Source organism: Silurus meridionalis, chromosome 12 (assembly GCF_014805685.1).
Source record: "Silurus meridionalis isolate SWU-2019-XX chromosome 12, ASM1480568v1, whole genome shotgun sequence".
Classification (NCBI taxonomy): Eukaryota; Metazoa; Chordata; class Actinopteri; order Siluriformes; family Siluridae; genus Silurus; species Silurus meridionalis.
The window spans coordinates 6,117,482-6,141,854 of NC_060895.1; the positions used below are offsets into that span (position 1 = coordinate 6,117,482).

The window sequence follows — 24,373 nt, forward strand, 5'->3', positions numbered from 1 at the left end:
CTGTCACTGTAATATGTACATATGTCAAATATAACTTGTGCTGTGCATCAGGTGCAGAAGCTGGCTTCAAAAAACAGACACGAGTGCTGCCAGCATTGCTTTAGAGTTTGCTGAAGACGACATGTCCAAGATCATGAATTACTACAACCATGTACTGATGGTGTCCAGCATGTGTTGCGATGCCCTGGTGAGAAGCACCAAAAAAATATTGTCTTGCCTACAATCCAGCATGGTGGTGGTAGCATTATGGTCTGGGGCTGCATGAGTGCTGCTGGTACTGGGGAGTTGGGGTTCATTGCGGGAAACATGTATTCCAACATGTACTGTGACATTCTGAAGCAGAACATGATGCCCTTCCTTTAGAAACTGAACTGAATAGCAGTTTCCAACATAATAATGACTCCAAATACACCACCGAGATGACAATTACCTTGCTGAGGAAGCTGAAGGTTGAAGGTGATGGAGTAGCCAAGTATGTCTCCAGACCTGAACCATATTGAGCACCTGTGGAGCATCCTTGAGAGGAAGGTGGAGAAGCACCATGTATCTAACATCCAGCAGCTCCATAATGTCATTAAAGAGGAGTGGAAGAGGATCCCAGCAACAACCTGTGCAGTTCTGGTGAATTCCATACCCAGGAGGATTAAGATAGTGCTTTGGACACAGTGTTGGCATGTTCAATTAGGGACAATAATGGCTGTATGTTTTTTTTATTTTCAGAGGACATTAAATCTGTACTGCTGTAGAAGCTGCACATTCACTGCTTTAAAATATATCCAAGTTTCATTTCCGTTGTATTGTCCATTAGGAAGATAATAAAATGTAGTTTGTATGAATGTGTATGTAACAAATGAATTTGAATTTAAAATGTGAGGGGTGTACTCAATTTTGTGAGATACTGTATGTATGTATGTATGTATGTATGTATGAGATACTTGTGAATAATCTATCACAGCCAATTCTCCTACTGGCATGTTTATTGCAAGTGGAAGAAAACTGGAAAGGAAACCCAGATGAACACTAAGAAAACCTTCACAGAATCTCCACACAGACCTTAAAACAGACAAGTTCAGGATCGAACCCTGGGACTCTTGAGCTGTGACTCAGGAACACATTCCCCCCTGCCCCACTGTGCTGCATGCCTGTACAGTTATGATATGAATATCTGTAATATAAACATGGTGACTTTAAATCCAATTTGCAGTGTCTTACAGGTTCTTTTGTTTCAGAGGGCTGCTTATGTGCAACCAAATTTTAGCAAACACTTTTTATTTTAACGCTACCTCTCATACCTTTGCTCATCTTAAAAATTGGAAGTGGTAGCTCACTGGTTATGACATTGGACTTTGGAACAAAAGGTTATGAGATCTAATCCTAGTACCACTAAACCAAGCTACCACTGTTGAGCTGTTGAGCAAGGCCCTAAACCCCTGAGCTGCTCAGTTGTAGAAATTATATAATTGTTAATTGCTCTGGATAATAGAAAATGTAAGGTAACACCAAAGGTATTATGTACCATGTTGTTTAAAACATGCAGATAAAAGGAAATAATAAGTGAATCTATAGTTTCATCAAAGGATTTTGATCTTAAACTCAAATGTTGTCAGTGTATAACAAAAATAAATAAATGAATGCATGAATAAATAACAGTCCTTGGTGTTCTAATACTTTTGATACATCTGATTCGTTTTTTTACGGTCGCTACACTGAGGGAAAACTCTGTAAAGAGGCTTGTAAACAAACTAAACAAGAGTAATAATTCGTTATTATCGCCATGGTATTACTAAAATGGCTTTTATAATTGAAAATATAACTTTCAGATTGTTTCAACAATATTTAGAATAGGTATATTTGAGCAGTAAGAGATGGGCGGAGCCAGTAGCCACTGGGCGGGGCCATAAACAAACGGGCGTGGCCAGAGCTGTTTATGATTTCATCTGTGAAGATAAGCATTTCCGCATCAGGGCGGGGCGCGCGCTTTGCTTTCAAGGCTTTTCTTATAGTAAACAAAACATTATATAATAATAAACACACAATCCTGATCTGTCACCCGGTTTATCTGCGATATTTAGTTTTTTTTAATACTACATGCGATTATGGGCAGCTGCTTGACTGTAGGACCGAATGAAGCCCTTGTTGTATCAGGTATGTTAGCTAGCATACTAGCCGTTATCTTGCTAATGGAACCGTCTCGACACTTCTTAGTAACCGAATATAATGCATGAATAACTAGATGTTTGCAGATCGTGCAGATAGAAAGCGTGTGTTTTGTAATCGGATCATGTGATTATTTTTGAGTAGACTGGAGTTGGAGATCCAGTCATTAGCTGGAGCTGAGCTGTTGCTATCTGTTCAATCTGAAAATAATCTGGATTTATTTTCCTCAAACTGACATGCACTGCAGAATAATCTCATTTTAAAACAACAAGAGGGTTAAAAACACATTATTCATACACAACCTTTTGCCATCTAATGTATGAATATGCACATATTCATACATATTCATCTAATGTATGAATATGTGCATAAATAAATATATACATATACAAGTCATTGACACCAAACCTTTCCTGCTTTTTAATACCTGTAAAGCTGTAATCTATTCTGTGAGCTCAATCTGCACTGAAATATAGATTTGTCTGTATTTAATGTGTCCAATGCAGATTGTTTTGAGGAGTGCATTTAATTGACTTTATCAAAGGTATTGAAATTCAAGGCGTGTCATGCCACTTAAAACAGCACTTTATAGTCAGATTGTCACAATTATATGTAAGGAGCATCTGTTACAATTGTACGTGTAATATATTGAATTCGATCTCTTTTGAAGGATGCGCATGAGAGCAACAGTGCTTTATGTATGTACTGTATATATGTACTGTTTTGTTGGTCATCAGAAGGTGTCACCGGTTTCAGTCAAATATTTTAGCGTTCAGCACATAAAATGTTATAATAAATCATTATTCAATCCCAAACTATATGTTGAAGTCTGGAATAGAAACAGCTATTTATCCATAACAGAAAGTTGAGGGTGGAGAGGGTTAAAATGTGCAAGTAAATAAGTAAAACGGCAAATATGGTAAATAAATAAGATTTTTTCAGAAGGTTCCTTCTTGTTTGCAAGATCTGGTTCAAGGTTCTGGATGTTGTTTTTTCCAGGTGGCTGTTGTGGCTCGGACCAGAAGAAGTATATGGTGGGTGGATGGGCTTGGGCATGGTGGTTCCTCACAGACGCACAAGCGTAAGTCTTTAATCTATTCATCTAATATGAGTCTTAACGAGGTTTACAATGAGTCACAAAAGATCCTGAACAGAAAATTGTGTATTAGTTGCCAGCGCAACCGATATCCCGTCGTTCTCAGGCGTTAATGTTTAGCAATAGATGAAATGAAAACGGAGAAGAGTAACCATGACTAACTATACATCATTCTAAAGCTCTAAGTCTCAAGCAGCGATTTCAGATCACTGTTTAATGGAAAACGTATAACGAATGTATTTGCTGAATTTGTGTAAGCAGTACACACAAACAACATGCATAAATAAAATTGCACTACTTACATTATTATTGTAATAATGAGTCACAAACACATCCACTGCTGCTAATCCCGGTTTATTAGGAAATATAGGGGTCCACTGAACAACATGCCGTAAAGCATTTTTGCTCCAACCAAACAACAGCGTTATTCTTTTGTTTACGTCACAGAACTTCGGCTGGTGTTTGTGTTTATATATTTCGGAATAACTCGCATAAAAAACAACATCTTAAAAAAAAACAAATATGGCTGGTAGAATATAGTGTTACAAAATGCTTGGGACCACAAAAATAAAAAAAATAAAATAAAATAGGCGGAATCTTGGGTGGAGTCTCTACTCTCTCTGGTGGTGTCATGTTTTTATTCTGCACCACCTATCATTTCAAACCTTTTATTTTCAACCAGTAACATTATGGAAACAAAATGACTGATGGAAAATGTAGCCAATAAGTGCAGGATTCTAACGATATATGGGAGGATTTTATTCCCCACGTGTGTGAGTCTTAGTTTTATTACTCTTTACAAACTCTTACTGGCCGAAGCAGCACGTGTTGTGACAAACCAGGGAGTGACGCTGCTCTCAGGTCGGCACAAACAGCTGTTTATAGCTCGTGCTAACTTGAATTTGTTTACAAAATAAAAATAAAACAAGGAAAAAATAGACAGTCAAAAAAGTTTTTTTTAATCTGAGATTTGCAAAAAAAAATAGCAGCGATGTGGAAAATATTTTTGGGGCGGGTAACAACAGAGACTTGGAGATCTGCATGGAGATGCTATTTTACATCTGTAAGTTAGAATATATCTCCTTTACAGTTTTATACCATGTTTTAGGTTTGATTGCCTGTTTGTTTTTATAAGAGAAATGCTTGAAAAGTAAGTGTGTGTGTGTGTGTGTGTGTGTGTGTGTGTGTGTGTGTGTGTGTGTGTTTTGTTGGAATTGGAAAACAAGCGTTGTCTGGCTACCTGGCCAGAAATATGAATGCCAAATCAATATCAATATCAATAGCCCCAAACATGTATAACAGAAGCCTTAATGGTCAGCCACCTGAGATTAGCAGGTGGCTCTCAAACTGGGGGAGGGAGAAAAGGATCAGACAAAGTCTCAGATAAATGTTTGTAGGAATCTCATTTTTCATGATATCTTCTAACAATTTAAAATATAAACTCATGAGACATGTGGCTTTTAACCCAGTACTTTTCTGGATTGCTACATTACTGATTTCATGTATTTATATATGAAGGGAAAAAAAAATCAATTCAGGAATTTTTTTTGCGGTACTTCATTATCTATAACTTTCTATCACTTATCTTTTAAGCATGAACAACTTTGAATAATGAACAGTAAAGCTCAAAGTGTCTTCTTTTTAAAGATGTTTAAATTGTGTATGTAGCCCAACTGTTAACATTTAAATTTACATTCTGAAGGCTAACAGGTTAAATAAGGAAGCCCAGCCTGAAGTGCAATTCCTTGTACATAACAGCACATCTGGAGTGTTATTCTACTTATATTACAGTTACAATATAAAAAGATATAAATGCACATTAACATTTACGGCATTTAGAAGACACCCTTGTCCAGAGCGATGTAGAAAAGTGCTTTGAATCTCTATCAATAAAAAGATCTACACTGGTACGCTAGAAGACAATCAGTTTACATCTCTGTTGAAAGTTTTGTTTTTTAACAAAGCAAACTTGGAAAGTGTTAGTTTGAGGGTTTCAGGAAGAGGCGGGTCTTCACCCGGTGCTTGAAGATACTTACCTCTTACCCTGAGAGAAGGGGGTACAGTCGAGCAGTGCTGGAGGATCTCAGACAGCAAGGTTGATGAGGTCTCTGAGGTAAGAGGGTGTTGGTTAATTTTTGGCTTTGTAGGCAAGCATCAGTGTTTTGTATTTGATACGTGCAGCTACGGAAGGCCAGTGGAGGGAGCTCAGCAGTGGGATGGTGTGGGAAAACTTGGTTGAACATTAGACGTGCAGCTGCAATTTGGATAATTTGCAGTGGAAGAATAGCGTTCAGATTCAGACCTGCCAGCAGAGTTGCAGTAGACCGGTCTCAAAATGACCAGAGACTGAACAAGCACCTGGGCAGCTTGTGTGGACAGAAATGGTCGAATCCTTTTGATGTTGTAGAGAAGAAATTGTCAAGAACGTGTCACATTTGCAACATGTGAGCAGAAGGACAGTTGATTGTCCATAGTCACCCCAAAGTTGAGAGCAGTGGCTGAAGGGACGAGCAGAGAGTTATGAAGAGTTATTTGGAGATTTTGACCTGGAGATGAATCATCTGGGATGATCAATCGTTCTGTTTTGCTGTGGTTGAGTTTTTGTTGATGAGCACTTATCCGTGAAGATATATCCGCCGAGTGGAAGCTGTGGTATCTGAGGGAGGGAAAGAAAAGATGAGTTGAGTGTCATCAGCACAGCAGTGGTAAGAGGTTTTCTCAACACTCAACTCATCTTTTCTTTTCCTCCCTCAGATGTGAGGATATGAATTCACCAATAGAGTGGGTATAGAGGGAGAAAAGGAGGGGACCAAGCACTGAGCCTTATGGGACAGCAGTGGACAGTCTGCATGGGGCAGATGTGAACCCCCTCCATGTTACCTGGTATGAGCGACCTTCCAGGTAGGAAGCAAACCATTACCATGCTGCTCCATGGATACCGAGGCTCCTGAGGGTAGTCATAAGAGTCTTGTGGTTGACTGGGTCAAATGCTGCTAAAAGGTCAAGGAGGAGGAGTCTTAAAAACTACATGCTGCTCGGTCAGCCAAGCTGTCATTTGTACTCATCCTCCTCAAATGTTCTGCTTTAAAGCCAGACTGGTTTGAATCATGGAGGTTTTATTGTGAAAAGTAGACAGACAGTTGGTTAAAAACAGTACGTTCCAGAGATTTGGAAAGAAAGGAAGAGTAGTGATACTGGTCTGTAGTTGTTGATGTCTGATAGACCCAGAGCAGGTTTCTTCAAGATTGTGTATGTTCTTGTGTATGTTTTGTACTTCTGGAGTAAAAGCAGCATTTACCAGATTTCAAAGCAAAAACATCCCAATCCTGCTGGCTTCCAGGTCAAACTGTAAGCTCCTGTGTTTTCACAGGAAGAGGATTAACCCTTGCTTGCTTGAAGGTATTTGGCCCATGGCCAGAAGTTAAAGACCAGTTGATGATCGTGGAGATGACCGGCAGGAGATCTTGTGAGATAGTCTGATGCTTAGTTGATCCCAGACTGGTATGTCATGCAGCGAGAATGAATATCATTACTAAAGCAAGAAACACAATGAACACAATTCAACATGTCTCCTTTCACTGTAGCCACAGCTGCACCGCCCAAATACATCATCTCTAACAGAAGCATCAATATTTACCTCATAAAATGACCTCGGGTTTTTGCTTTTGTGCAAAATCATGGTGTAACGAAAACGCAAAAGTATAAATGGTTCATGGAGAAACGTAACTGTTTTCGATGTCCGGCTTTGCTTGAAAAGTCCGTATTGTAAATGCCCATATTAATAAATCTGCGAGCAAATCAATTTCTTTCCTGTCAGCCATTGTAGAATAATAATAATACAGCTATTAAATTCACATGAATATATTTGTGCTTGTGCTACAGATATGGTTTGTGTGCTCTCACTACTGCACTGACCATTTAATCAAAGTACGTGAAAATGCTGACACGATTGGACGCTTTATAGAGGGACTCGGAGTCAGCACGTCAAAATCTGATTGGTTAAAGAAACAGATTATAGCAGCATGGATTGTAAGCCACAGGACGCAGTGTTCATTGACCTCAGAAACACGTGATGTGACGGCTGAAATCTGATTGGTTAACTGAGTAGATCTGATTTGGAAAGCAGAGAACATGAGAGAAAAGCTATGAAATGAAGAAAATGGACTTTTGAAAATATATTAATACATATTCATGGACAAAAATAAATCTAAATGTTTAGCCCAGAAGAGACCTTCCGACCAATCGGGTTCGATAATGAACTTTTGAATATCATCATGGTGGTAGGATCAGTAGATTGGATTTTTCCTCGATATCAGGAGACTGAAGGTAGATGTGGACATGCCAGTAAGGTTTTAAAACAGTGTTTTTTCCTCACCAAAGAACCAGAGAAAAGAACAAGACCCCACTTATTATTGACAAAAAAAAAAACATTTTATTCAAAGCAAACATGCGTCACTGTGCGGCCATGCGACTTGATGGTGTAACTCGATGCTGTAACTAAATTGTGCGTCACTCGTCCTGACTCCCAACATCCGCTGAACTGTGGCATTTACCAGGAAAGTTAATTAGGGCGCTTGGAGGAAAGATGATCTTATGGAAACACTTAGCCAAAGCAAGCAAAATAAGCTCCAGTGTAAAGAGGTCATGCATGCTTCCTGCTCCAGTCACCTCATAGTTTACCTCATAAACACTCTCAGCCTAAATGCTTGTAACTTGGTGGCATGATGTGCTACATTGGACATTTGTTAAAGAGAAGTCGTTCTCTTTAAAAATGAAATAGACGGCAAATCGACATTTTAAAGTCATAAGTTAGTCCCTATACTTTGAGCAAGGCAATGACAAGAAACAAAACTCTCCAACATGGTGTAAGGAACTACGAGAGGAACCAGACTCAAAATGGACCACCAGTGACACCATCCATTATAGTTCTATCCACAGTTCATCAGCTGTTCACTGATGGAGACTCGAGAGTAAAACTGCTCATATCAATTATTGTCCAAATCCATCTTCTATAGTTCTAACCCTCCATCCATAGTTCTGATCTTTAGGTTCACTTGGAACCATTTTCAGCTGATACAATTGGTTTCCATTTAAAGAGAAATTCCAGGCATTTTCCATTTACACTAAAACATCTGAAACTTGTCGTTTTTTTTTTTTTAATGATGACATTAGACACTTTGGCTCATGTCTGTCAGGGTTTTAAATTTTATTTAATAATTTTTTTTTTTTTGCTTCTTACCCTTTTTTGAGTTCATGCCATGGACATTCGGTCCCCTTCAAAAAAAAGAATGCAATCTGTTTCGGATGCGTTGTAAAGGGTGATAGTTATTAACAATGCTGTCAAACCTGGATAGCAGGCACATCACCTGCTGTAAAGTGTAATCTACCATCTTTTTTGTTTTTAGGTGAATGGGTCTCTTGACAAAAAAAATCTCGTTTTTCAATATCTCCACTTTCTCAGTCCACACTACGCCTTCAAAATAGCGTTTCATTTATTTTTTTGAGAGAGCGTTTAAAAAAAAAAAAAAAACGGTCTTGGAGTCGATGGAAGGCTGAAAATGTGTTGAGGTTAATGAGGACAGAGATATGGACACCTGCCTCCTGATACTGTTGTAACCTTTATTCTTTTATTGGTGTTTCCTGTTGTTGTTTGATTAGCTATTGCTCTGGCAGAAACGTCTTCATTAAATAAATGATAAATAGAATTTAAAATTATTTAAAATTAATAATTTAGAAATAGAAATCTGAGTGGTGTTTGATGATGCTAAATTGTCATGCTTCTGTTTTAATGTGCATTTAGCAGTTTTTAGTCTGGTGAGTGTTTTAATATGTCACATGTCTATACTGCAGTAATATACAGTGGAACCCGGTTATGTCGATGTCCTAGGGGGTCGCCAAAAAGCATCGAGGTAACCGATGATCGAGATAAACGAAAATCAAAATGGCGGCAATATATTACGTGCTTGAAATTTCTTTATGTACATGATGTGCGTTAATAAATGAGAATGTGCATCCACGTGTTTTTGGAGGGTTTTTTACACAACAGCGTTGCCGCGATTTGTTTGATGAAGGCATGCTATAAAAATACATACAGTACATGTTTATCTGTCAGGAATCCACCTGCCACGCCCCCTTCGGCCCCCTTCAGCATGTCAGGTGTTTTCTCGGCCGCTTTCTCTGAAGATCCAGGCTTCAATCGCGCACATATGGTGCTCGTTTAGCATCATCACCAGCTCCTATTTAAACTTCCACACTCTCACTGTCCGTTATTGTTGGTATATGTTGGTTCACGGCGGTCGTTGTTATCGCGCATGCGTATCCCGGTACGTGCCCTCCCACCGGCACTCTCTCAGCGGCTGCGCTTTTCTTCCCAAAGCACATCGCGCATCTGCTTATAGTGTCGTGGCTAATTGAGACAAGAACAAACAAATTCAGTATCAAAGTAAAGACTCCAATCAAAAATAAGACTCAATGTATAATCCAGGGTTGTGATGTCCAACAAAGTCAGACCGTTCCATGATAGTGTCCAAAGTTACAGCAAAAGCACAGCCTTTTTATTCTTTTTCTTACAGCCTCTCTTTTTTATTTCTCATCAGTTACCTCAGCTACCACCATCATCTTCGAAATATTCGGTACTTTTTATTTAAATGACATAATTGTGGTCTGTGCCTTCTATTTTTATTATTATTTTTTTTAATGATCAAAAACAACAGGCTAGAACCAGAGTTAGCATGGTCCAGGCTGGCCTGTCCACGGCCTGGCCTGTCCACGGCCTGTCCACGGCCTGTCCACGGCCTTCAAACACGATGTCATTGCACCTGCACTCAGAGAGACTTATGCGAGAAACTAATGCCTTCACACATTTGCACACATTTCATTACTTTCTTTGTTTCTACTTATTGGTAAAAAAGTAATAATAAAAAGTAACCATAATAAAAATTAATGAACAAACTAAATGACAATAAAATATGAATAAATGACAATAAAATATGAAAAAGTACAATAATAGCAGCTATAAACTCTTTTCCTAATGTTCTCTCAAAGGCAATATGAAAAACTGAGAAACCACAAACATCTTTCCTTAAGAATCTTCCTTGATAAGAGTGTTACATAGTGTTGATTTGAAAATTTCTTAAAAAAAAAAAGAACAAATATATTTGATGGTTGACTTGGATTATTATTTCCCATTGCTATAGAAACAATGAAAGAAATGAGCTTGTTAAAATCAGCCTTTGATTTCTTTGTTCCAGACAATAAATATGCACTGTGGCAAAAACTGTAAGTAAGGAGTAATCCACAGCTAAGTGTGTTAACAGTTTTAATGCACAATGCAGATGTGAGGTTGTCATTAGGGCTGAAACGATTCCTTGATTAACCTAATCCCGCTAAACAATGGAGCGCCCTGGACGGATAACACAGAAGAGGCTGCAGAATGATACATAGAGGAATGGAAACAGGGAGGGGCGAGGAGAAGATTCGTATGGAAGCCCGTTTCAATCACATAAATAAACATTTTTTTGCCTAATTACGTTTTTTTTTTTTTACCATTCTGACTTTATTTCTTGCAATTCTGAGATGTTTTTTGACAATCAAACATATCGAAAATGACATGAGCTACAAATCAATAGAATCGCATGGTATTAAACTGAGCCTCTGTTTCCTGGAGAGAACAAGATGAAGTAGAGGAGTCTCGTTCGCACACCAACAGCTTCAGACTTCACGCCGACAACATGGTTAATGGCGGATGCACCAGAAATGTTGGATGTTTCCGAGAATTGAAGTTGCAATTGAGAGAAAAAAGTCGGAATTAAAACAAAAAATTTGGAAATAAAACAACTCAGAATTAGGCAAAAAAGTTTTTGTTTGTTTTTTTTGTTTAGTTTTTCCCCCATGTGATCTAAACGCTTCCTTTTTTTTTTTTTTGAGTTTTTAAAATTGATATGTATATTTTTATTTATATATTTGTATTTGCATTTTGATGTAACATGGCAATTAAATGCACAACATGAGATTAGTTTTCACAATTTCAGCGATAAAAATGTCAATTTTTCCAAAAAGAAAACAAGCGACTTGTACATTTTAAGAGACCCGTCATATTTTCTTATTTTCATATTTAGTATTGCTCTTTAATAAAGAAATCAATATTAATTGATTAATTGATGGAATAATCAATAGAATACTCAATTACTAAAATAATCGATAGCTTCAGCCCCAGTTGTCACACAGATCTCCTTCCAGTCAGAATCATGTTTTCAGATCATGGTCCAATAATACAAACTTCACATGTTCAAAACCTCTTGATGAATATTAAAGCTGTTATAATACTTACTTTTACTGAATGTCCATTATAAAAGTTCCATCGTTGTTGAGGTGTACTTTTCAGTGATGGGTGCTTAAATGCAAAACTGTGGTCCTGAGCCATTGTATTAGACTGTTGATATTAATTACATTCCAAGTCCATCCTCAAAGTTCTTGCGTTGCTCAGTAACTTCATGGATCTTCAGACTGCTCATGTGGAACCATCCCCAGCTGCACAGAATGGTCTCCAATTGAAGAGTATAACTCTGATGTGTTTTCTTTTTTTTTGTTTCTTCACAGACTTACACTCGAGATTATGACTTTACAACCCAAGTGTGAAAGCGTGGAGACGGCGGAAGGTGTGGCCATTACAGTCACCGGAGTGGCTCAGGTACACAATAACATGACTGCAGTAGGGGCGCAATAATTCATTGTAATCCCAGAATGCTAATTGTGACAATTTCTTATATATATATAAAAAATAATATCATGTGCAGTGTTGGGGGTAACGCGTTACAAGTAACGTGCATTACGTAATAATATTACTTTTCTGGAGTAACGATAAAGTAGCACGTTACTTTATAAATTTACACATTAATATCTGAGTTACTTTTTTTTTTAAAGTAATGCGAGTTACTTTTCAGTTAAATTATTTTGCATAAAAAAATCAATACTGAATTAAAATGAATGTAGTCACGCAGAATCGCGCACTCATACGTGCGAGCCGCGGGAACAGAAGCTGGTCAGAAGCGGAGATGGCAAACCAGAGCATTACATTACTGTGATGGAAGTATTCTTATTATTTTGAAATAGTCGAGGAAAAGGAGAAAGGAATAATGGTGTAGATTATGTGTTGGTGAAAAGCTCTTGTCAACTGCAAAAAATACCACTTAAAAAAAAAAAAACATCTGCATGCAAAGCACAGCACTACAGATTTGCACGTTTGCACGATGTTTTACAAGATGACAGTGAAAGTTATGTTCTCCCTCCACATCCCCGGTGTGCAGCCCACACCCTTAACCTTATATACACGAACGATAGTTACATTCCTGACGGCGAAGGCAGATTGAAAAGCAGTGTACAGAAGTGCGACTGGAAAGTGTTCAGCCTTGTGGTCAAAATTTAGTCGATCATCTTATTGTTCTCTAAGAAGTTATTAAGCATTTTAAATGTTTAAGAAATGTCTTTTGCCCTGATATAACTTATTTCTTAATGGAAATTATCTATATTACACCTGTTACACCTGTAAGGCGTGAAAGAGATACAAGTAAGGCAAAAGTAATATAACGCATTACTTTCCATAAAAAGTAACTAAGTAACGTAATTGGTTACTTTTTTGGAGAGTAACTCAATATTGTAATGCGTTACTTTTAAAAGTAACGTTGCCCAACACTGATCATGTGCCACTTTATTCATTCTGCATCTAATGCAGTTGCATTGTTTGAACACCAGAGGTCGTACTTCATCTAACCCAGAAATTTAAAACAGAACACACTAACTGATATGATCTGATCGCAGCAACTGACACGTAATAGGTTAAATGGCTGCATCTCTGTGTTATAACAGTAGGAGAGCTTTTCGTTAGCTTTTTCTGAGAATCTTTTTTTCTGGGAATGAATATGAATCCAAACTCATGTGATCATCATCACTTCTCATCTTCCTCTCTCGTCGATTAGGTAAAGGTAATGACTGACCGTGACTTGCTGGCTATCGCTTGTGAGCAGTTTTTGGGGAAGACTGTAATGGAAATCAAGGCTGTGGTACTGCAAACCCTGGAGGGACATTTACGCTCCATATTAGGTCAAACATTTGCTGCATTTATTCCAGTATTTTTTATTTTTTTTGTTGCTACAGTTTTCTTGAAAAAAAAGCTATTGTGTTTTTTGTTTTATTAAATCATATACAGGTACTTTAACAGTTGAACAAATCTACCAGGACCGAGACAAATTTGCCCAACTGGTGCGTGAGGTCGCAGCTCCTGACGTGGGCCGAATGGGCATCGAGATCCTGAGCTTCACCATCAAAGTGAGTACTGGAGGCATTCGGAAGTTCTGGCAATGCATAGCACCCAAAAAAAGTTCATTAAAAACCCATTTCTAATTCTAATGATTATGAATTCCAATAATGACCCTTTTTATTGTGTTTTTGTTGCACCTAAGGCAGCGTTTGCTTTTATTGCTTCTTACAATAAGATTCAATAAGAGACAATACTGAACAGGAAACAGTCTGTTACACCATACAGCACATTTCTGTGGATTCTGCAAATCCACCCAGCAAGGGTATAAGACAGAGAAACAAATATTGACGCATTTACATTAGCAAAACAGTATGTGCATATATGCACAGTGTGTAATGTAAACCTGGAAGACGTGTATCGTTAGAAACATGTTCAGCTCTGCTACCTCCAGCTCCACCTCTTGTCTTTTACTCAATGCCACTGTCTCTAAACCATACAACATCGCAGGTCTCACCACAGTCCTATAGCAGATCCCCTTTATCACAAATCACTCCTGCCACTCTTCTCCACCCTGCCTGCACTCTATTCCTCACTTCTCTAACACATTGTTGACCCCAGGTACTAAAACTCATCCAAATTCATCACCTCTTCTCCATGTAACCGCACCACTCCACTGCCCTCCCTCTAAATCACACACATGTACTCTCTCTTACTCCTACTGACTATTTCTTCCTTCTCTCCAGCATGTACCTCCACCTCTCCAGGCTCTTCTCAACCTGCTCCCTTCTCTCACCACAAATCACAATATCATTCGCAAACATCATGCGTCCATGGAGACTCCTGTCTGACCTCGTCCGTCAACCTGTCTATCACCACTGCAAACATGAAAGGGGTCAGAGCTGATCCTTGAGGCAGTCCCACCTCCACCTTGAACCAGTCTGCACACTTCACTGCTGTCACACTGTCCTCATACATGTCCTGCACCACCCTCACATACTTCACATACACCACACTTGACTTCTTCATACAGTACCACAACTCCTCTTTTGGCACTCTCACGCTTTCTCTAAATCCTCAAACACACAATGCAACTCCTTCTGACATTCTCTATACTTCTATAACATTCTCAAAGCAAATAATGCACCTGTGGTGCTCTTCCTCAGCATGAAACCATACTGCAGCTCACAGATGGTCACCTCTTCTCTCAGCCTGGCTTCCACTACTCTTTCCCATAACTTCATGGTGTGACTGATCAACTTAATTCCCCTGTAGTTACTGCAGGTCTGCACATCTCCCTTATTCTTAAAGATCGGTACCAGCACACTCCTTCTTCATTCCTCAGGCATCCTCTCACCTTCCAAAATCTTGTTAAACAATCTGGTTAAATCTGACTATTTTTTTCAATTTAATTTATTTTTATTTGAATAGCGCTTTTAAAAATGAAAATGTTTTCAAAGCAGCTTTACACAGATAAAGTGGTGATAAAGAGTGAATAAGATTGTCATTTATAAGTGTAAGTTTGTCACTGATGAGCAAGCCGGCCGCAACTGTGCAAAGGAAAAACTCCCCTAGATGGCATAAGGAAGAAACCTTGAGAGGAACCAGACTCAAGAGGGAACCCATCCTCATCTGGGTTGCACCGAATGTCCATTTATTACAGCTAAACATTGTGGAAGTGTACAGTAATGGTGATCAGATACAAACTGTAGTCCTGAGTCAGTGTAGCAGACTGTTGAGAGTATCCTTATTGTTGTATAAAAATGAAGGACACTGTGCAGTTGGGACTCCAGCAAGACTCGCTATATGGCAGAATAACTAAAAGGGAGAACCGGGAGGTGACACAGACATGAGGGGTCTCTGGGATAAGAGACTTGCAGCACATCCTTTCCAGCTTGGTCCCTCTCCTCATATGCCTTATCCTTGGCTTTCGCTGCATCTCTTTGTACTCCTGCCTACTTTTCTCATCACTCTGTCAATCCAAATTCTGTTTTGCCAACCCCTTTCTCCTTATGCTCTTCTTCATTTCCTCATTCTACCACCACATCTCTTTGTCTTCCTTTCTATTTTCACACCAAGTACCTTCCTAGCTGTCTTCCTTACCACTTCTGCAGTAGTTTCCCAATCATCCAGCACCTCTGCACCACCACCGAGCCCCTGTCTGACTTCTTCCCTGAATCTCACACTACAGTCCTTCAGTTTCCACCATCTTATTCTTCTTTCAGTCCTCACTCTCCTTCTCTTCTTCTTCACCTCGAAAACCATCCTACAGACCACCATCCGATGCTGTCTAGCTACACTGTTTCCCCAACACCTTACAGTCTCCAATCTCCTTTAGGTTGCATCTTCTACATAGAACATAGTCCACCTGTGTGCACCTTCCTTCACTCTTATACGTCACCCTATGCTCCTCCTTCTGCTTAAAATACGTGTTCACCACTGCCATTTCCATCCTTTTAGCAAAATCTACCACCATCTGCCCTTCCACATTCTCTCCTTAAGGCCATACCTACCCATCACCTCCTCATTACCTCTGTTCCTTTTACCTACATGCCCATTTAAATCTGCTCCAATCACCAATCTTTCATTCCTAGGTTCACCTTCTACCACTCCATCTAACTCACTCCAAAATGTTTCCTTCTCCTCCATTTCACAAACCACTTTTGGAGCATAAGCACTGATGACATTTATCATCACCCCTTCAACTTCCAGCTTCACGTTCATCACTCTAACAGAATCTTTTCACCTTCACTACACTCTTACTGTACTCTTCCTTCAGAATCACCCCTACACCATTGCTCTTTCCATCCACACCATGATAGAACAGTTTAAACCAACCTACAATGTTCCTGGCCCTACTCTCTCTCCACTTGGTCTCCTGGAAACACAACATCTGTACTTTTCTCCTTTCATTCATATCAGCTCTCCCTTTACCAGTCATAGTACCAACATTTAAAGTACCCACTCTAACCTCCACTCTTCTACACTTCTCCATTTCCTGCTGTCTCTGTAGACATTTTCCCCTCTCTTCTTCTCCTCCTTCGGCCAACAGTAGCCCAATTTTCACCTGTACCCTTGTTGGCTAACAATATCTGTGACGGCCGTTGGTAACCCGGGTCTCGATCCACATCGCTGGATGCCCTTCCTAACGCAACCCTCCTCATTTATCTGAGCGTTAATCTATATTCTGTGTGACTCTCATTGCACGCCTCAGTCAGACACCTTTTTAAAATCGATGCAGCACATCCTTAACGTTTATGCCGATGCACCGATTCCAATAATAGTATAAGTGTAACTTAACTTAGCTACTATTTAAATCTTTTTTTTTTTTGGTGCAGACTGAAGAAAGCATTCACCATTGCTACATCTTATATGAGGCCTCAGCATTAACTAGGAGTCGAGTGTCAAATCAAATTCAAGCGTCATACATCATCTATTTGTCTGCAGGCCAAGGAGTTTTGCTGCTGATCATCTGTAGACAACTTAATATTCTCATTTGGAAAATGAACACAAATGGCCTGTGAAATAGGCTGCATCAGTTTTTATGAATAAATAATGAAGGAGTGTTGGTAGTGGCGTGAAAATCTCAGGGTCCTACTGCATCAATGAATCTCAGTTACTTTAGGTATAAATAATTGGATTCTAAATGATAAAGATACAGTTCAGGTGTTACTGGTTAAAATAAATGTAATGCCAAAAGCTGAGTGTATATCCTTGTGTTTTCCTGCAGGATGTGTACGATAAGCTGGACTACCTGAGCTCGCTGGGGAAAACGCAGACGGCTGCTGTGCGGAGGGACGCAGACATTGGCGTAGCTGAGGCCGAAAGAGATGCAGGAATTAGAGTAAGAGCTTTTTAGCTAAACAGTCACAGCCCACGGCTCTCTCTATTCAATCATGGCCTTTATCAAACACACTCCCTCGTCCGCTCTGCCCAGGAAGCCGAGTGCAAGAGAGAAATGATGGATGTGAAGTTCCTCGCTGACACCAAAATGGCCGACTCCAAGAGGGAGCTGGAGCTGCAGAAAGCATCGTTTAACCAAGAAGTGAACACCAAGGTCAGGTTATAAACTCCACAAACTGTTTATATACACAGTGTATATACATCAGTGCAAGTTGTGTTTGCAATTGCAATTTCCGTATGTGGAGCAAGTGTGGACTTTCCGGATGCACTGTAGGATGGATGGATTGACAGATAAACAGATAGACTTATTTGATCCTATAAGGGAAACTATGGAAGGATATTTTGAACAATAATGCAAACGCATTTGCAAATCTTGCATTATCGTTTGCGTTTTTCATTTCTGCGAACGCAGTGAAATTTAAAATGGAAAAGTAGAGTCCCTTTGCAACTGTATTTCCCGTTTCTTACGAGTAATGACCATGTCATATTTAAAAAGCAATATTAATGACTACGTTTGCTTTTTCACTTTCTCTGCATTGCATGTGTAGCCTGCCAAAACTCGAATGGATTAGCAATTTCTTTTGCATTTAAATTTACATTGTACATTTCCGATGCTTTGCTCTGAAAGATGTCAATCAAGTGTCAGGGGTGGGACCATATAATGGGGCGTGTTTGTATGAGTCTGTGAGTGACGTCACTCACTGTCATGGTCATAACTCGTAAGACACAGGAAATACATTTGCAAATGGACTTTGCGGTAATGCAAGATTTTCAATTGAAAACAATTTGCAATTTCTTTTAAATATTGTCTGAAATATCCTTCTATAGTTTCCCTTGTGGTATCAGTTAAGTCTATCTCTTTATCTGTCCATCCATCCATCCATCCATCCATCCATCCATCCATCCATCCATTTATCTACAGTGCATTTGGAAAAAGGAATTGACAGCGCTTCACTTTTTCCACATTTTGTTAAGTTACAGCCTTATTCCAAAATGTATTTAATTCATTATTTTCCTCAAAATTCTACAAACAATACCCCATAATGGCACTGTGAAAGAAATTTGTTTGAAATGTTTGCAAAGTAGACTTTAAGTCTCTGAGGTCTACAGACAATTTTTTTAACTTTGTCTGTAGACCTTGGAGACAGGATTGTCTCGAGGCACAGATCTGAGGAATGGGACAGAACAATTTCTGCAACATTGAAGGTCCCAATGAGCACAGTGGCCTCCATCATCCGTAAATGGAAGAAGTTTGAAACCACCAGGACTCTTTTTACAGCGGAGCCGCCCAGATAAACTAAGCGATCAGGGGAGAAGGGCCTTAGTCAGAGAGGTGACCAAGAACACGATGTTCACCCGGAAAGAGGAAACCAGGCACCCCTCATCACCTGGCCAATATCATCTTTACAGTGAAGCATGGTGGTGGCAGCATCATGCTGTGGGGATGTTTTTTAGCTGCAGGAACTGGGAGACTAATCAGGTTCGAGGAAAAGATGAATATAGCAATGTAAAAGACGTCCTTGATGAAAACCTGCTTCAGACCGCTCTGGACCTCAGACGGGGGTCAGGTTTCATCTTCCAACAGGACAACAACACTGAGCACACAGCCAAAGATAACGAAGTGACTACGGGACGACTCTGTGAATGTCCTTGAGTTTCCCAGCCAGAGCACAGACTTGAACCCACTTGTACATCCCTGGAGAGATCTAAAAATGGCTTTGCACCAACACACCCCATCCTACCTGATGGAGCTTTAGAGGTTCTGCAAAGAAGAATTAGAGAAACTGCCAAAAAAAATAGGTGCCAAGCTTGTAGCATCAAACTCAGTAAGACTTGAGGCTGTAATTGGTGCCAAGGGTGCTTCAACAAAGTTTTGCAAAAAAAAGGCTGTGAATACTTCTGTAAAATTTTATTTTTAATAAATTTGCAAAGATTAAAAAAAAATAATAATAATAATTTCTCTTTGTCATTATGGGGTTTTGTTTGTAGAAAATAAAATAATAAATGTAATCCATTTTGGAATAAAGCTGTAACAACAAAAAATTAAGCGCTGTGAATACTTTGTGGATGCACTGCATCTATTTTATTATTATTATTATTATTATTATTATTATTATTATTATTATTATTATTATTAAAAAGTGACATACTGAGGTCCAGACCTTGTACTTCAATTAGGTAAGAATTTTTTATTATTATTATTTTTTTTTTAAAGCACGACTTATAATCCTTATATATCCATTTTTTTACTGTTTTTGCTGTTATTTTATCATATTTAATTATATTAACAGGCTGATTATCCACAAAGTTCACGTTTTCATCTTTTAATTCGCAAGCTAAACACCATTTCCTCACCGTCTCTTATTCTCTGAGACAGCTGCATAGCACTCCATTCTGCAGAAGACTTTCCCCTTTCTGTAAACTTTTAAACGACACTTAATAAAAACAACTAAAGTGCTAATCTTCAAAAATGTTAAATAAAGCTACACACACCATTAAAGTGGAGTGTTCACTCTAGACGTCCCTGTTTACCTAGTTATAGAAAAGGAGGAGCACATTAATGTTAATTAATATTTTTGTTTTTATTAATTGATAAAACACCTTCTGACTTCTGACTTGTCCGTGTGTTTGTGCCTGAGCAGAAAGCCGAGGCTCAGCTGGCGTACGAGCTCCAGGCAGCGAAGGAGCAGCAGAAGATCCGTCTGGAGGAGATGGAGATCGAGGTGGTGCAGAGGAAGAAGCAGATTACCATTGAGGAGAAAGAAATCGTCAGGACGGAGAAGGAGCTGATCGCTACAGTCATGCGCCCTGCGGAGGCTGAGGCATACAAAGTGCAGCAGCTGGCTGAGGGCCAGAAGTGAGTTAAACTGATAAATGTGTTTGTACTCCGTGTGATTGATGTGGCAATGTCTGAAATGAAAAAGGAGCGTTTCCTTTTGCACGGAAGGATGAAGAAGGTGTTGCTCGCACACGCAGAGGCGGAGAAGATCAGGAAGATTGGAGAGGCCGAGGCCAAATCTATTGAGGCAGTGGGCAAAGCCGAGGCAGAGAAAATGAGGCTGAAGGCAGAAGCCTATCATCAGTATGGAGACGCGGCGCAGACCGCTCTGGTTTTGGAGGCGCTGCCGAAGGTGCAGAAAACATTTTTGGTTTTGAATCTGTGAATTTGTGGGTCTGATCATTAGAATTCTCTAGCTGTGTTTACTGACTAGTGGTAAAGAGAATTAACTAAATAAGTTCATAAAATGATAATATATAGAAATAATTATATACTGATTCTGTTGAATAAAATCTCTGATTTCTGCATGTGTGTGTGTTGCAGATTGCTGCCAAAGTGGCTGCCCCTCTCTCCAAAACCAATGAGATTGTGATTCTAAGCGGAGAAGGCAGCAAAATGACCGGGGAAGTGAGTCGCCTACTAGCCGAGCTGCCTGTGTCCGTCAACGCCCTTACAGGAGTGGATCTGTTCAAGGTGAGAATCTGCATTTTGGCTCGACACGGAAGTCGTGAACTCCAATTTCACCACGGCCACGTCAACAGCTGCACGCTGGTATACAGATGTGTTTGGTTACCGCTAACAGTAATTGTCATAAAATTTAATATTAAATGTTAAGGTTTGCTAAAGCTGCTCATGGTGCTGACCGTCCGTTCTCGTACACCAAATTAGGAAGATGTTATAACAACGATATGGCACTAACACTGATATTACAAATGTTAAATGGCAGCATTTATAATGATCCTTTAAAGTAAATGTGTATGTAGAACTAGAATTCGCTCCAGGATGTATTCCCATCGATGAATTGCTTACTGAAGAATCAAGAATGAATGTATATCGACTTAGTTGGAGTTACTTTTAAACACTAATTGTAAAGTCAATTTTACTTTATGTTTTGGCTTTTCATAAAGTAAAATGAAATAAATTGAGCTTAAATCCTGTCCTCAGTATGTCCTAAGACTTTCATGTTACAGTATGGATTAAGATCACAAGGATATTCATATGTATTTTCAGTCATGTGACTGTCATGTGACCAGTCAACTGAAATTTTCATGAACTGATAACACTTTGGTATGTCTGTATTATGTTACATTTGTCATGTGACAATCTGGGAAGGCATCACAATTGGACTTCTATCATTACATTTAGAAATAATGTTAATATTTAGAACAATAAAATATACTCAGTAAATTGGAATATTTAAAAGCCTGATAATGGCCTCAAATATAAACATGAATATAAAATAGAAATACAATATAAAGCAGTGAAGCATGGCATGGTTATCCAGGCTTTTTGGTGGCTCTGAGTGAATCTTTTATTAAATATAATTTTCTTAAGATTATTTGCAGTTGCATTTGCATTTCGTTTTTCCGACCTCTCAGAAACTTGATATTATTATTACTTGATATATTATCAAATATAATTCTAATGATCATTGAATAACTGTAAGAGTCAATAATAATTTGTTCATCTTCCATCTACAGATCCCCCTGCTGCAGAAGATGACCAATTCCCAAGCCTGAGACACAAGCCTGTTTAGATCTTTCTTTCTTCCCAATATGTTTTATGCACTCACTATGAATGCCTTTGGAACACTAAAAAGTTCAGAAATGAGTTTTGATACCTCTGGTGCCTTAATGTTTTATAGGACCAGAATATTTGCATGTATTGCTGCTCCTCATTTCCTGTTCATGTTGTTATTATTTATTTGTGACTGATTATCATACACATGTTTTTCTTTTATTGTACTATTGTATTTTATATGCATGTGAACCCATGTCAGTTCTAGTTTATTTTTTACTATATGTTATGGACATGTTTATTAGACGTTTATCTGCACGTGTACTGTAGGCAGCTGCCGATGTTCTTGATGAGCGTACAGTTATTCAGGAAATGCTACAATTGCCACATGCATTAAAGTCTACAGAGTAGGATTTGAAGGCAATTTTCTGGTCCTACAGATAACGTCTGTTGTACTCTTAGATGCAATCAACCAAGTGCTACTTCTTTATACTTCTCTCTTCTCAGTCTATATCATCAGCCAGACAATTATCTAGATAGGAACTCACAAGAGAAGCGCAGGTGTTTCTACGTGGACTGTGTTACCTTTTGATAATTTTTTTATTTGTTCAACTGACTCAGCATTCTATTAGTGAAATAATCATTAGTGACTAAAAAGCATTTTGCATTCTGATGTGTTATGGATATGGAGGTTTCCTATATTATGAACCCAGATGTTAAAGGATCGCAGGTTCTAATTACGTTGGTCTGATTCTAATTACAGTGAGTTCGAGGCTGCCCATCAGCCAATCCGATGATCAGAAATACCACTACATTTAAGCAGAGTACATAGTTTTTAAATATCACGCTGAACCATTGAGGAGCTCTCTCGTAGCACAGCTATTTGAACTGACAACCTCCCTGTTACAACTGCAGATCCTTCTCTGCAGAGCTGCCACTATGACTTACATTTTATTGTTTCCTTTTATTTATTTTACATGCTAATATCCTGTGTTACATTATATTGTATGTATAGCCGTTGAAGTGTCTACATGATATCTGTGATCTGTCACTGTGAAAGTAATGTCCTTTTACTTCTTTTTCCTGACTTTTTTAACGTGTATTGTGCCACGCTCTGTCGTGTTGTGAGCGAAAGTAACGGTTTTATCCTTGTCGTTAAATTCGTTTCTTATAAACTAATGTTGAATACAGACAATGGAGCCAAGAAATCAGTCCTTTGTTGTTAAATGATTCATTTATGTGAAAAAACACTAAAACAAACCAAAAACAGACAGTTTTTCCTGTTTGTCTTATCGGCACACACACACAGAGAAGAGTTTAGTGGCAAACGATCACTTTGTGTTTTTGACAGAACATTTCCTTAAAAATGAAAAAAGTCTGCTCTTGAAGTGAAGTGAAGCTTTCCAGTCAGGCCACACACATTTCAGGGCTGATTTATGTTACTGCTCTGTTTCTAATGAGTTTTGGTCTGGACTGTTAAAGCCATAGCATTTTAAATCATTACATCATTTTAGACTATATGTCATTTGGATGCCATTTTCTTCTGAAATGTATTGTTCACGCTTTTTCAAACCGATGGCGTTTTTTCAAAAGCCGGAACTCCCAACAATGTGTGTCGTTTATTAGATCCCAAAATGTACCGACATTTTTACTGACATTGAACTGTGCATGGTTCTTTTGCATGTGTGTTCAAATAAAATAAATGTTAAGTGCTCAGATTTCCATCTATGAATTTATTCTAAGATAAAGTAACAAGAATGACAGAAAAATCTACGCACATGAGTTGACTATCAAAACGTTTCGAGACAAACGGTGCAACTGGTGCGATTTTTTACATGGACGGCAAGTTAAAACTAAGAGCAAACGTGAAATTCTGCATAAAACTGGGCAAATCTGCCACAGATATTTGACATACGGTGATGCTGCAATAAGTCGATCGAGGTGTTTTGAGTGGTAATGAAGACCTTCAGCGAGCTCAACCCACGGAAATGAGACTTTGCCCTCTTCCCGAAGATGAAGATCCAGCTTGAAGGTCACCGTTTTTGACACCATTGTGGAGATCCAGCACAAATAGCAGAAGGTGCTACACGCTTTAAAAAGACTTCAATTCATTTTTCATTTTAGATCTTTTAACATTGTCTCAAAGCAGATTTACACAGATAATGTGGTAAGAAAGAATCGATAAGATTGTTTTTCATTAGTGTAAGTTTGTCCTCAATGAGCAAGCCGGTGGCGAATGTGGCAAGCAAAAACTCCCTGAGAAGGATGAAACCTTCTCAAGAGTGAACCCATCCTCATCTGGGTGGCACCGAATGTCCATTTATTACAGCTAAACGATGTTGAGGTCGATGTTGGAAGAGGAATTTCAGGACATATTCCAGAAGTGGCAGAAACACTGAAAGCACTGTATTGCTGTGCAAGGTGATTATTTTGAAGGTGATAGCATGTA

General features: G+C 38.8%; 1 protein-coding gene across 1 annotated transcript; it reads left to right on the forward strand.

Annotated features, from left to right (window-relative positions):
• Nucleotides 1–1,936: 1,936 nt before the first annotated feature.
• Nucleotides 1,937–23,642, forward strand: flot2b (flotillin 2b). The gene is made up of 11 exons (XM_046863520.1): nucleotides 1,937–2,145; nucleotides 3,157–3,238; nucleotides 11,852–11,942; nucleotides 13,228–13,351; nucleotides 13,458–13,576; nucleotides 17,236–17,349; nucleotides 17,443–17,562; nucleotides 20,051–20,265; nucleotides 20,356–20,539; nucleotides 20,731–20,880; nucleotides 21,888–23,642. The coding sequence occupies exons 1-11, from the start codon at nucleotides 2,097–2,099 to the stop codon at nucleotides 21,924–21,926; spliced, it is 1,287 nt and encodes a 428-aa protein (XP_046719476.1). The 5' UTR covers nucleotides 1,937–2,096; the 3' UTR covers nucleotides 21,927–23,642.
• The last annotated feature ends 731 nt before the right edge of the window (nucleotides 23,643–24,373 follow it).